The sequence below is a fragment of the Lucilia cuprina genome, chromosome 4 (genome assembly GCF_022045245.1).
Source record: "Lucilia cuprina isolate Lc7/37 chromosome 4, ASM2204524v1, whole genome shotgun sequence".
In the NCBI taxonomy this organism is placed as follows: domain Eukaryota; kingdom Metazoa; phylum Arthropoda; class Insecta; order Diptera; family Calliphoridae; genus Lucilia; species Lucilia cuprina.
In genome coordinates this window covers 531,609-545,197 of record NC_060952.1, presented here as the reverse complement: position 1 = coordinate 545,197, position 13,589 = coordinate 531,609, and the positions used below count along the sequence as shown (strand labels likewise).

Below are 13,589 nucleotides of genomic sequence, written 5' to 3'. Positions count from 1 at the left end.
AACTGTATTTTGGTACTTTTTTGCACCCCATGTATCTTTTAAACCAGTGAACATTGAAACAATATTTTTGACTCCTTCATAACTTGACGAAAAAATAAAAATATAAATTTAGTACTTTTTGGTTATTCGGATGTTTAAGGGGTGAAAATGTACCTATTTTTGGTACTTTTTTCATAAAACATTGATTTTGGTTTATTAACTTACACATATAAATACGTAATAACGGGCTCCCACTACGATGTTGCAACATTTTGGAATAGAATTTTTATTTCGTTAATGGGTAGAAAAAAGTACCAAAAGGGGTAAAAACTGGCAATTTGATTTTATTCAAACACAATGATCCAATTTAGATAAAATTTTTAGCTTTAGAAACACTAAATATGCTAATGAGGTGTTATTTGGAAACCCGGTATCAAGTGATATTTTTTGGTACTTTTACATTCTCCATCTGGTAGTTTTTGAGTTTTTTATTGAAATCGAAACATGAAATTAATAATAAATAGACTTTTCGGTACTTTTTCGTTCTACACAGGTATTTTCTTGAGTTTTCTTTAAAATTAAACCTAGAAGCATGAAATTAAGCATGTAGAGCCCGGAGTAAGTGAGAATCTATAAAAGGGGACTTTTTGGTACTTTTTCGTACTTCGACTGGTACTTTTTGAATTTTCTATAATAATGAACCTAGAAACATGAAATTAAGCATTTAGAGCACGTAGTAAATGAGAATCTATAAAAGCGGACTTTTTGGTAATTTTTCGTTCTACAAAAGGTACTTTTTGAGTTTTCTATAAAATTTAACCTAGAAAAATGAAATTAAGCATGTAGAGCCCGGAGTAAATGAGAATCTATAAAAGGGGACCCAGAAACATGAAATTAAGTATGTAGAGGATGGATTAAGTGAAAACCTATAAAAGGGGACTTTTGGTACTTTTTCGTTCTTCAAAAGGTACTTTTTGGATTTTGTATAATATTGAACCTAGAAACATGAAATTAAGCATGTAGAGCCCGGAGTAAATGAGAATCTATAAAAGGGGACTTTTTGGTACTTTTTCGTTCTTCAAAAAAGATACTTTTTGAATTTCCTATAATATTGAACCAAGAAACATGAAATTAAGAATGTAGAGCCCGGAGTAAATGAGAATCTATAAAAGGGGACTTTTTGGTATTTTTTCGTTCTACAAAAGGTACTTTTTGAATTTCCTATAATATTGAACCTAGAAGCATGAAATTAAGTATGTAGAGGATGGATTAAGTGAGAACCTATAAAAGGGGACTTTTGGTACTTTTTCGTTCTTCAAAAGGTACTGTTTGGATTTTTGTATAATATTGAACCTAGAAACATGAAATTAAGCATGTAGAGCCCGGAGTAAATGAGAATCTATAAAGTGAAACTTTTTGGTACTGTTTCGTTCTACAAAAGGTACTTTTTGGACTTTTGCATAATATTGAACCTAGAAACATGAAATTAAGTATGTAGAGCCCGGAGTAAATGAGAATCTATAAAAGGGGACTTTTTGGTACTTTTTCGTTCTTCAAAAGGTACTTTTTGAATTTCCTATATTATTGAACCAAGAAACATGAAATTAAGAATGTAGAGCCCGGAGTAAATGAGAATCTATAAAAGGGGACTTTTTGGTATTTTTTCGTTCTTCAAAAGGTACTTTTTGAATTTCCTATAATATTGAACCTAGAAACATGAAATTAAGTATGTAGAGGATGGATTATGTGAGAACCTATAAAAGGGGACTTTTGGTACTTTTTCGTTCTTCAAAAGGTACTTTTTGGATTTTTGTATAATATTGAACCTAGAAACATGAAATTAAGCATGTAGAGCCCGCAGTAAATGAGAATCTATAAAAGGGGACTTTTTGGTACTGTTTCGTTCTACAAAAGGTACTTTTTAAGTTTTCTATAAAATTTAACCTAGAAACATGAAATTAAGCATGTAGAGCCTGGAGTAAATGAGAATCTATAAAAGGGGACTTTTTGGTACTTTTTCGTTCTTCAAAAGGTACTTTTTGAATTTCCTATAATATTGAACCAAGAAACATGAAATTAAGAATGTAGAGCACGGAGTAAATGAGAATCTATAAAAGGGGACTTTTTGGTATTTTTTCGTTCTTCAAAAGGTACTTTTTGAATTTCCTATAATATTGAACCTAGAAACATGAAATTAAGTATGTAGAGGATGGATTATGTGAGAACCTATAAAAGGGGACTTTTGGTACTTCTTCGTTCTTCAAAAGTTACTTTTTGGATTTTTGTATAATATTGAACCTAGAAACATGAAATTAAGCATGTAGAGCCCGGAGTAAATGAGAATCTATAAAAGGAGACTTTTTGGTACTGTTTCGTTCTACAAAAGGTACTTTTTGGACTTTTGCATAATATTAAATCTAGAAACATGAAATTAAGTATGTAGAGCCCGGAGTAAATGAGAATCTATAAAAGGGAACTTTTTGGTACTTTTTGTTCTTCAAAAGGTACTTTTTGAATTTCCTATAATATTGAACCAAGAAACATGAAATTAAGAATGTAGAGCCCGGAGTAAATGAGAATCTATAAAAGGGGACTTTTTGGTATTTTTTCGTTCTTCAAAAGGTACTTTTTGAATTTCCTATAATATTGAACCTAGAAACATGAAATTAAGTATGTAGAGGATGGATTAAGTGAGAACCTATAAAAGGGGACTTTTGGTACTTTTTCGTTCTTCAAAAGGTACTTTTTGGATTTTTGTATAATATTGAACCTAGAAACATGAAATTAAGCATGTAAAGCCCGCAGTAAATGAGAATCTATAAAAGGGGACTTTTTGGTACTTTTTCGTTCTTCAAAGGGTACTTTTTGCATTTCCTATAATATTGAACCAAGAAACTTGAAATTTAGAATGTAGAGCCCGGAGTAAATGAGAATCTATAAAAGGGGACTTTTTGGTATTTTTTTCGTTCTACAAAAGGTACTTTTTGAATTTCCTGTAATATTGAACCTGGAAGCATGAAATTAAGTATGTAGAGGATGGATTAAGTGAGAACCTATAAAAGGGGACTTTTGGTACTTTTTCGTTCTTCAAAGGTACTGTTTGGATTTTTGTATAATATTGAACCTAGAAACATGAAATTAAGCATGTAGAGCCCGGAGTAAATGAGAATTTATAAAAGGAGACTTTTTGGTACTGTTTCGTTCTACAAAAGGTACTTTTTGAATTTTCTATAATATTGAACCTAGAAACATGAAATTAAGCGTTTAGAGCCCGGAGTAAATGAGAATCTATAAAAGGGGTACTTTTTCGTTCTTCAAAAGGTACTTTTTTAATTTCCTATAATATTGAACATAGAAACGTGAAATCAAGTATGTAGAGGATGGATTAAGTGAGAACCTATAAAAGGGGACTTTTGGTACTTTTTCGTTCTTCAAAAGGTACTTTTTGAGTTTTCTATAAAATTTAACCTAGAAACATGAAATTAAGCATGTAGAGCCTGGAGTAAATAAGAATCTATAAAAGGAGACTTTTTGGTACTGTTTCGTTCTACAAAAGGTACTTTATGGGTTTTCTATAAAATTTAACCTAGAAACATGAAATTAAGCATGTAGAGCCTGGAGTAAATGAGAATCTATAAAAGAGGACTTTTCGTTCATCAAAAGGTACTTTTTGAATTTTTTATAATATTGAACCTAGAAACATGAAATTAAGTATGTAGAGTATGGATTAAGTGAGAACATATAAAAGGGGACTTTTTGAAACCTTTTCGTTCTTCAAAAGGTACTTTTTGGATTTTTGTATAATATTGAACCTAGGAACGTGAAATTAAGCATATAGAGCCCGGATTAAGTGAGGACCTATAAAAGGGGACTTTTTGGTACTTTTCCGTTCTTTAAAAGGTACATTTTGAATTTTCTATAATATTGAACCTAGAAACATGAAATTAAGCGTTTAGAGCCTGGATTAAGTGAGAACCTATAAAGGGTACTTTTTCGTTCTTCAAAAGGTACTTTTTGTGCTTTTTATAATATTGATCCTAGACACATGAAATTAAGCATGTGGAGCCCGGAGTTAATTAGAATCTTTAAAAGCAATCAGGGACTTGAGTAAATGAAAATTTAAACTGGAATATTTTCTGGTACTTTTTGAATTTTCTATAATATTGAACTTAGGAACATGAAATTAAATAAGATTGGTCCTTTGGTACTTTTTCGTAATTCACTGGTACTGGTACTTTTAGAGCTTTCTAAAATATTGAATTTATAAACATAAAATTAAACACGCAGTATCCCAATTGAACGAAAATTGAAAAAGCATACTCTGGTACTTTTTTTGTTCTTTTACTAATACTTTTCGAATTTTCTATAATATTGAACCTAAAAACATTAAATTGGACATGTAGCTTCCTGATTGTATAAAAATCTTTATGCGATTTTTTTGGTTTCTGGTTGCAAATTAAACATGCGTCATCCTGATTTAATGAAAATATATAAAAAGGCACTGTCTGGTACTTTTTCGTTCTTCAACTGTTTTTTCTAATTTTCTGTAATATTGAGACTAGAATCATAAAATCAAACTTAAAGAGTTCTCTGAAAGGGGAAATATTGCAAATATATATACATTTACAATAATGATATTTATTTTATTCCATTACGATGAGGGTAGCGAAGCACACTGGGTATAGGTAGTTAAGTATAAATTTTATAAAGTTAATCTCATAACTTTTTGTAGACCGATTTTGGTTTATATAAAACATGTTTTTATTGAATATCATCGCTGTACTCACATTTTTATGCTAGTAAATAGCGTTAACGTAATTTTATAATGGGGGATTATATGGGGGTATGGTGAATTAACGACACATTCCGCATGAAATTTGTAGCGAATTTCATAACCGTATTTCATAACTCATATTTTTAAGCCAGTAGTGAGTGTTAAAGTCATTTTATAAAGGGGACCTTATATGGGGGGTAGAGTCATTTATGGGCCAATCTTTAAAAGAATTAGCTAAAAGGTTTGAGTTCGTAAGAAACTTACTTATACCGAATTTCATCGCTATACTCGCATTTTTGGGCCAGTAATGGATGTTAAAGTCATTTTTTGAAGGGGACCTTATATGGGGGGGGTAGGACCAATTATGGACTGATCCGTTGAAGCAGGAGGTCAACTTATATGGGAGCTATCCGAAAGAGTGGACCGATATGGCCTATTTTCTATACCTTCCATGGTATAGTTGTAAGAGCGAACTTTTATCAGCAGCTACGTTTTCTTCATTTGTTGTTATTGGAAGAACACTTCTTCGGTATGGCGATCCGCCAACTTTACGATTTCCAGTAAAAACTACTTCACCATTTACTTTTAAGTGACAATTTTTTTGTTCAACATTTTTCTTATTAGGCTTGATTGGTTTTACTTTAAAGTGACAATTTTTTTGTTCAACATTTTTCTTATTAGGCTTGCTTGGTTTTCCATCTGAAATACACCAGTGCCTTTTCTTTTTGCAATAGTGACAAATATCTTATTTCTTCTTATTTGTTTTAAAATTCTTTTTTCGATTGAGGTCTTTCTTTTGATTTACCATCAAAGCTTCTTCATTTATTTCAAATAAACACAACTGCAATATTAATTTATCATGTGTCTTATCTTCATCGCGGGTAAGCATAATCCAACTTGATTTGAATATCTCAAATGAATTGAGAATATCTCAAAATTTTGCACACTAATAATAAATCCGGTAATGCATGTTTATTTTTCCATCTTTCAATCTTAAACCATTATTTATTATATGTGCTGAAACGTCTTCTTGATTATTCCATTGGAATAAAAAAAGTTCAGTACACATCTTAAATAATTGGTCTTTTGATGTTGCTTCGTATTGCTGTTCATTATAACTCACATTGTTCTTTGTGTTCTCTTTATTCAGATTCGGTACACAGGCTCTAAAAAGGTTGCGGCTTGATTAGCTTATTCTCAATTACATCCAGAGCACCCTCATTTTTGCAGAATTCCATCTTGAATGTTGAGTTATCTAGTAGAGTTTTTTATCTCTAGAGTTTTTATTGAAATGTAGAAATATTTGATTTTCAAAATAATTATAAGACAAATTATTATACATAAGTTTTGATTAAACAAGTATTACATAATAAGCGTAAAAGTAAATTTCTGAAGGGGACCTTGTAGGGTGGTAGGGTCAACTATGGACCGATCCTCACTAAATTTGGTAGATAGATTTTGGATGGGGGGTAGGGTCATTTATAGTCCGATTCTACAAAAAATTCTACATCATTTAATCGCTATACTCGAATTATACTCCGATTTCGGCTCATATGAAACTTATGTCTGTCGAATTTCATTGCTATACTCGTACTCCTAAAACAGTTATGACAGTTTAAACTGTTTTTTTTTTTTTTTTTGGAAGATGTACTGAATTTCGTTGAAATCGGATAGGGTTATGTTTAAAATTGCCATTTTTCTTCGAAATATTGAAATTGTAGTTAATAATTCAATTAAGAAAACTATTAATTTCTGATTATTTTTAGGGCTGCTACATAACTGGTCTTTACATAGAAGGCGCTCGATGGGACTTAGAGCAAATGCAACTAGATCGTTCGCATCCTAAAATTCTAGTTGAAGAATTACCAATATTGTCTGTAGTTCCTATAGAGGCTCATAGACTTAAACTACAAGTATGTTTAAATATATTTTATACACATTTTTTTATATTTAATTGACATCATACAATTATCTAAATTTTTTAGAACACATTCCGTGCCCCAGTTTACATGACATCTCAAAGACGTAATGCCATGGGAGTTGGCCTTGTATTTGAAGCTGATCTTGTGACTTCGAAGGACTTAAGCCATTGGGTTCTACAAGGTGTTTGCTTGACGCTAAATAAAGACTGATTTTATTATTTTCTAAATAAAATATTATTCTAATGCAATTTATAAACTATGGCGACCAATAAATAAAGAACTTCTTTCAATATGTGTTTTTACATAAAAGAAATTATTCATTATGTCTTGGAATTATTTCTTGCATATTTTAAATGAAAATAAATTTAATTCGAAGAATTAAAATATATGTTATGAATATTTAAGCGAATAAATCTTTTTATGATACTTTTTATTTTTATAAACTTTTTATATTTTTTAAAAATGTTGTATTATTTTAAAAATTGTATTAAGTGACTATCGGATTGTTAAACAAGTTAAAATGTATAGTCGGACCAGTGAGTAATTTTATGATATGGATAGAATTTTATGGTGATATTAGTTATCAAAAGTAATTGTTTACAATGAAGTGATTTTCTTAAGGGATCAAACTGACATAGCTTAATCGACTCAGAAACTGATTCAGAGTGTTACAAACATCAGCACAAATACATAATACCCTCCCCACTATAGTGGTGTAGGGTATGAAAACTACCCAAACCAGGGACTATCGACTGATAAGTCTTACGTTCTTATGTTTGCTTGACGCTAAATAAAGACTGATTTTATTATTTTCTAAATAAAATATTATTCTAATGCAATTTATAAACTATGGCGACCAATAAATAAAGAACTTCTTTCAATATGTGTTTTTACATAAAAGAAATTATTCATTATGTCTTGGAATTATTTCTTGCATATTTTAAATGAAAATAAATTTAATTCGAAGAATTAAAATATATGTTATGAATATTTAAGCGAATAAATCTTTTTATGATACTTTTTATTTTTATAAACTTTTTATATTTTTTAAAAATGTTGTATTATTTTAAAAATTGTATTAAGTGACTATCGGATTGTTAAACAAGTTAAAATGTATAGTCGGACCAGTGAGTAATTTTATGATATGGATAGAATTTTATGGTGATATTAGTTATCAAAAGTAATTGTTTACAATGAAGTGATTTTCTTAAGGGATCAAACTGACATAGCTTAATCGACTCAGAAACTGATTCAGAGTGTTACAAACATCAGCACAAATACATAATACCCTCCCCACTATAGTGGTGTAGGGTATGAAAACTACCCAAACCAGGGACTATCGACTGATAAGTCTTACGTTCTTATTACTTAAAACTTTGGAACGAATAGTCGATAGTATGGTTAAAAGTAATATACAAGACAAAAACATAAACTACAGTGGTAGACATTCGTTTATACGCAACATATTTTTTTAACTTTTGAAAGAAAGTAAAAAGTGTTTTAAGAAAAAAAGTTTGCGAAATAGTTTGATACTATCTTCGTTACAAAATAATAATGTAAAATTGGAATATTTTTTGCCCTATTAGCAATTCGTTTGTACGCACTTTACATAATTTATAATAAGCATAAAAATAATTTGTAAGTAAGAAAGCAACAAGTAAGAAAGCACGACTATGCTTTCTTAATTCTCTCACAATACTTCAAAACTTTTTCGCGAAAATACCGGGATAATAGAACTTGAACGACGTTTTTTCACAAACACATAACTATTTTTTAATTTTTTTACACAATTTTATCGCATTTAACAATCCGAAATATTTTTATTTTTTACAAACTAAAAAAATATTTTTTTAATTTTTTTTGACAATTAATTTTTGTGTGTTGAAATTAAAATTGACAAAACAAAGTTGTATATTTTGGTATTGAAAATGAAAGAATTATTTAAAATAAACTTATTTTTTGCAAAAAAAGAGATTTTAAGTCCGAAAAATATATTTATTAAATTTTTACTGATTAGATGTGGGCAAAATAAATTAAAAAATCTGCGAATGTAGAAATTTAAATGTTATTTATTTTTCCTAAAATTTTTATGTACGATTTTATGCAAGTATGTATGTTTAGAAAGTGTGGTGAAAGTGGTTGGAGCTCCAATACTAATACAAAAATTCTACCAATACATACTTAGAGTTAGGTACAGAATGTCAACTCCTTTACGTACCAACTGACAACCCCCAATTTCTTTATATTCTTTGGTTTGGCCTATGATTGAATGAATAAGAATGACAGATACTGCTTTCATCCGCAAAAGAGTAGATAGAGTTGGAAGTTTGACATAGAACGTCATTTAAATATAAGAAAAAGACCAGTACCGATATGCCATCTGGTCCAGAAGACTTGCTAATGTTGAGATCTGTTAGAACCTTTTTAACGGCACGCGCTCGAAAGAATATATTTGGCATAGTTACTGATACCCTTTCGAGCTTGGGCAGTGGTTTATCGCTAACCGGCAAGCAAGAATTGTTTGCGAATAACTCAGCTAAAAGGGTAGCTTTATCAACCGGGTCAGTAAATGATGGTCGTCCATGAAAAGCGTCGGAATTGAAGAACTGGCCTTATCCTTTACACTTTTAACGAACGACTTAAAACCTTAGCGAAAGCGATGCTCGTGCTTTTTGGCGTCTTAGTACTCTGGCACACGAAGAAGATTCCTCTCTGGATTTGATTGCAATTTTGCACTTCTGATTAATTTTAATTTTTGTAATTTTTTATTTTTTGACATTTCATTTTAATTAAAACTTAGAAAAAGTTGTAGATTTTCATAATGAAAATTAAAAAAGTATTTTACATACTTTTCAATTTCCATTAGTGCAGAAAAGATGTGTTTAATATATGTTTTAAGATAAAATAGATTTTCAAAAAAATTAATTAACTAATACTTTTACACAAAAAACAACGTCCTAAATATATTTTTTTTATTTAGTATCTTTGTTTTTGTGCTTCTACTAATACATTCTCACCAGTTAAACCGGAGGTCCACACTTTGCGTTTTCGCGTCAAAGCTTTTCGTACCTCGTTCGCATTCTACGCTTTTAGTTATATTGCTTGTTTTATTTTTGCGTTTTTCTACAGCTTTAATTTTTTTCATCAAATTTTGTTTTACTACTTTTTACTCGATAAAAATATTCAAGCCAAAAATAGTTCAAAGAGCTTACTATGATACAATTTTGTGTGTACAAAAACACAAAACTTTTTATTGGATATACTATTCTATTTCTCTAAAGATGCACTATCGGTTAAACCAGGGGTCAGCAAACTTTTGAATCGGAAGATCCAAAATTTACAGTTTACAAAACATGGGTTTTAAAAGAGCCACAAAATATTAATTTATTGAAATATTGCAAATACTTTATGAATTGACTTCAAAAACAATTTTGTTTTAATTATATACATTTTTGTCTACAAACACATTTATTAGAGTTGCGCAACAGTAATATCACAGGCAGTGATAAAAGGTATTTGCCATAATACAGTATAAGTATCATATTGGCAGCAATCGAGAAAAAATTTTGCAGAATTTTTTTATGCAAACAGAAATTATACTTTGAAGTATTGCAGACATCGAACCATAATAGATCAACCCCAATATAAGAAATCTTTCAGTAGCATTATAGCGACGAAATTCGACATAAACAAGTTGTATAATAACAAAAATCTATCTTTCAAATTTGACAGGCTTAATAATACAAAATTCAACACAAATATGATTGATCCTACCACTCATATTACATCTCCATTCGAAAATGACGCTATCGCTCTTAAGTGACTTAATAATAGCAGTAAGCGACGAAATTCGACACAAACAAGTTTTATAAAAACAAATCTCTCGACCAAATTCGAAGAGGATCGGAACATTATAAGGACCAAGCCCGATAAAGTTTTGTGAATATATTTATATAATATTTATTTGTGCTGAATTTCACCGCTATATTTGTGTTTATAAATTAATTTTGGACATTCAAGTAATTTTCTGATGGGGAATTTGTATGGGAGCTAGGGTCAAATGGGGCCGATCTTTATGAAATTTTACAAGGTCACTTGTATAAAACTTAGTTGTGCCACTTTTTATCGATGTACAGGCATATTTAACATAATTATGAGCTCAGAAGCCCTTTTCGGGGGTTCTGTTGTATGGGGTATGGGACTCAGAAAACGATTCTAAGTCTATTGGTATACTTTAAGCCGGTATAGCACATATATTTTTGTATGTTACAAACATCAGCACAAACCCAATAACCATCCCCACTAAAGTCCTGTAGGGTATAAAAAGATTTATTGGATCCAAAATCTCATTACCAAATTTTGTAAGGATAGGTCCATAACACGCTTTCTGTTCCGCTCTCTGTTTTTATGTTCAAAATATATCAATCTTAAATAGATCACTGCCATTAAAAGTGCAATATTTATAAATATTACATTTTTGGCACCTTTTTATAGAAAGCGTGCAAACAATATAAAATTCTTTAAAAAAGATTAAAATTTTAAATAGACCAAGTTTTTAGTGTTTAACTGTATAAAATCTCTCCACATTATTAAAAATATGTTTTAATTAAAAAAACACTAAAATTTTGGAAAGTGTGACTTACATCTTATCGCTGATATGATACCCCATTTGTTTATAGGGAACTTTTCAATTAAAACTTTAAAGAATTAAACATTTACTTACAATATTACCTTGTACATGGAACAAATTCAATGGGAGTGATGGCTTTAGAATGTTTGGATCACAACATGTTGTTTAAAGTTCCAAAAATGACTCTAAATTTTCATTTATTAGTTAGCTTTTTACCTAACTCTTCCATCTTGCTTTTAAACTTTGACAATTTTCCATAGTGCAAAGTTTTATTTTTTTAAATTTATCAACTGAATTTCTAGAGATCCAATGAAATGAGCGAAAAGCTAATTGTGTTGCTTTCTTTCTCATTCAAAAATGTTTTTTTTTTTGCTCCTGTACAGAACGATTAAACAAAGTTACAAAGTTGTGTATACATATATTTAGTTAATGAGCAACCCAGGGGTTATACCGACCCCTGGGTTAAACCAAATGATTTTTATTTTGTACATTATTTTTGTTTATTTAACTGTTACACATAAAGACACCTAAAGACAATGCAATGTTATGTTCATAGCTTTTCATAAAATTTAATGCAATGTTATGTTCAAAGCTTTTTACACAGAAAAAAATTTGAGCATATAAAATTGCTTTCGTAAAACTGTTTTATTTTTCATATTGTTTTCAATAATAGTAATTTAAATCTAAGAAATATTGATTTTTTAAAATAATCATAAAAAAGTATTTTTTATAAAGTACATTACAAGCATAAATATTATGAACTACTTTCATTGATAAAAGTTATTAATATTTAAGAACAAAGTATAGCAAGTAGTCCGACTCTCACATACAGGAAATTACTCTCTCACATCTACAAGTGTCGTGTGAATTCGACTCTCTTGTGAGTAATTTAAACTTGTCAAAACACTCAAATGTTTAACTTACTTTTTTGGCCACTTTTTTGGCATGTCTAACAGAATTATTGAAGATTCGGATCTCGCCGATATTTGGGGTCCTCTGAACTCCGCTACCTATAAGGATCGAGAATATACTTTATGGGGTCGGAAAATTATATTATAGAAATTACAAACGGAATGACAAACTTATATATACCCTTCTCACGAAAGTGAAGGGTATAAAATAAAAAATTGTTGCTATAATTGTGAATGTGGTTTTATATAGGAAGTATTTTATTATGTTTGCAGTATTTTGTAAGAAAATAAAAAAACATTCTTTGATTGAAATTCATCACACACTTTCAAATCGATCGAATTCCATCACATATTATATACGATAATTTTTGTGGAAAATTGCACCATTTAACATTTTTAACTTGACTGGTGAAAGCATAAGCACATCGCTAAGTAATCTATAAAGCTTCTCTTCAAATGTGGTGTTAATAATTCCAAATTCTGGGAGTCGTTTGACTCCAAATCCGAATCAATAGTCATTTCTTGAATGCTGAAAGTATCTGAAAGTTCTGCCTGTCGTTTGGATCGTACTTTATGATGTTCATTTGGGAAGAAAGAAATCTCCTCGCAATCATCACTTTAATAAAACAATAAAAAAATATTTTTTTTATAAATTCGATTTTATAATTTATACTTGTACCTTTCAGATTTATAATCGACTAAAGGTTTTTGTTCAAAATCTCCAGGTATAGAGAGCCTTGAAATCGGTATTAGGGTGGCAGACTGAGATTTCCGTTTCTGCCAGTGCATGTCAGAATGATAATAAAGTCTTAATAGTTTAATTTTTTGCCAAAATTTAAAATACCAACATTTGTTTCCTGGTAGTGGCTGTAGTTTCGTTTCGCCCTTTCTACTTTTAGTTCTAGTTTTCTTTGAAGTATCCGACAAGTATTTGGTGGTTTCAATGATTCTTCTGGCTCATTGCTTATATTTGTTTGCGACGAACTTGTTGCTTTAAGAGATGAAGCCTGTGATTTAGTTATTATTGAAGTTGGCCCACTAAATTTAACATCTAAGTTCGCCATATGTTCTTCTGTATTATTTCTCAATAGGTAATTCTGTATAAACATGTTTAATCCGATATATTAAAATTTCAAATAAATAATATATTACCAAATCATGTTCTTCTGCCAATAATGATGACTTATCTTCACTTTCTATGCCGCTATCTTCTAAGAATGGCATTGTTGAATTAAAAAAATAGTTATATTTAGCTCGAATTAATAATAATATTGAGTTGTAATTTCTCCTTATTAATTTTGTCTACTTATGAAAAATAAATAAATATAAATATAAAAAGCAATTATTTCAAAGCGCATGTTCATGTCATCTCA

At 29.8% G+C, this 13,589-nt stretch overlaps 2 protein-coding genes across 2 annotated transcripts in view; one reads left to right on the top strand and one right to left on the bottom strand.

Annotated features, from left to right (window-relative positions):
• LOC111684599 (dynein axonemal heavy chain 10) overlaps positions 1-7,108 on the top strand; it is a 126,287-nt gene extending 119,179 nt beyond the window's left edge. Inside the window, 2 exon segments of the mRNA XM_046948842.1 lie at positions 6,520-6,666; positions 6,739-7,108. Coding sequence (XP_046804798.1) covers positions 6,520-6,666; positions 6,739-6,885 — 294 coding nt within the window. The 3' untranslated portion in view covers positions 6,886-7,108.
• Positions 7,109-12,451: 5,343 nt separating this feature from the next.
• Positions 12,452-13,545, bottom strand: LOC111684603. The gene is made up of 4 exons (XM_023446815.2): positions 13,369-13,545; positions 13,065-13,313; positions 12,896-12,993; positions 12,452-12,832 (listed from the first exon to the last, which is right to left on the bottom strand). The coding sequence occupies exons 1-4, from the start codon at positions 13,438-13,440 to the stop codon at positions 12,613-12,615; spliced, it is 639 nt and encodes a 212-aa protein (XP_023302583.2). The 5' UTR covers positions 13,441-13,545; the 3' UTR covers positions 12,452-12,612.
• Positions 13,546-13,589: the final 44 nt, after the last annotated feature.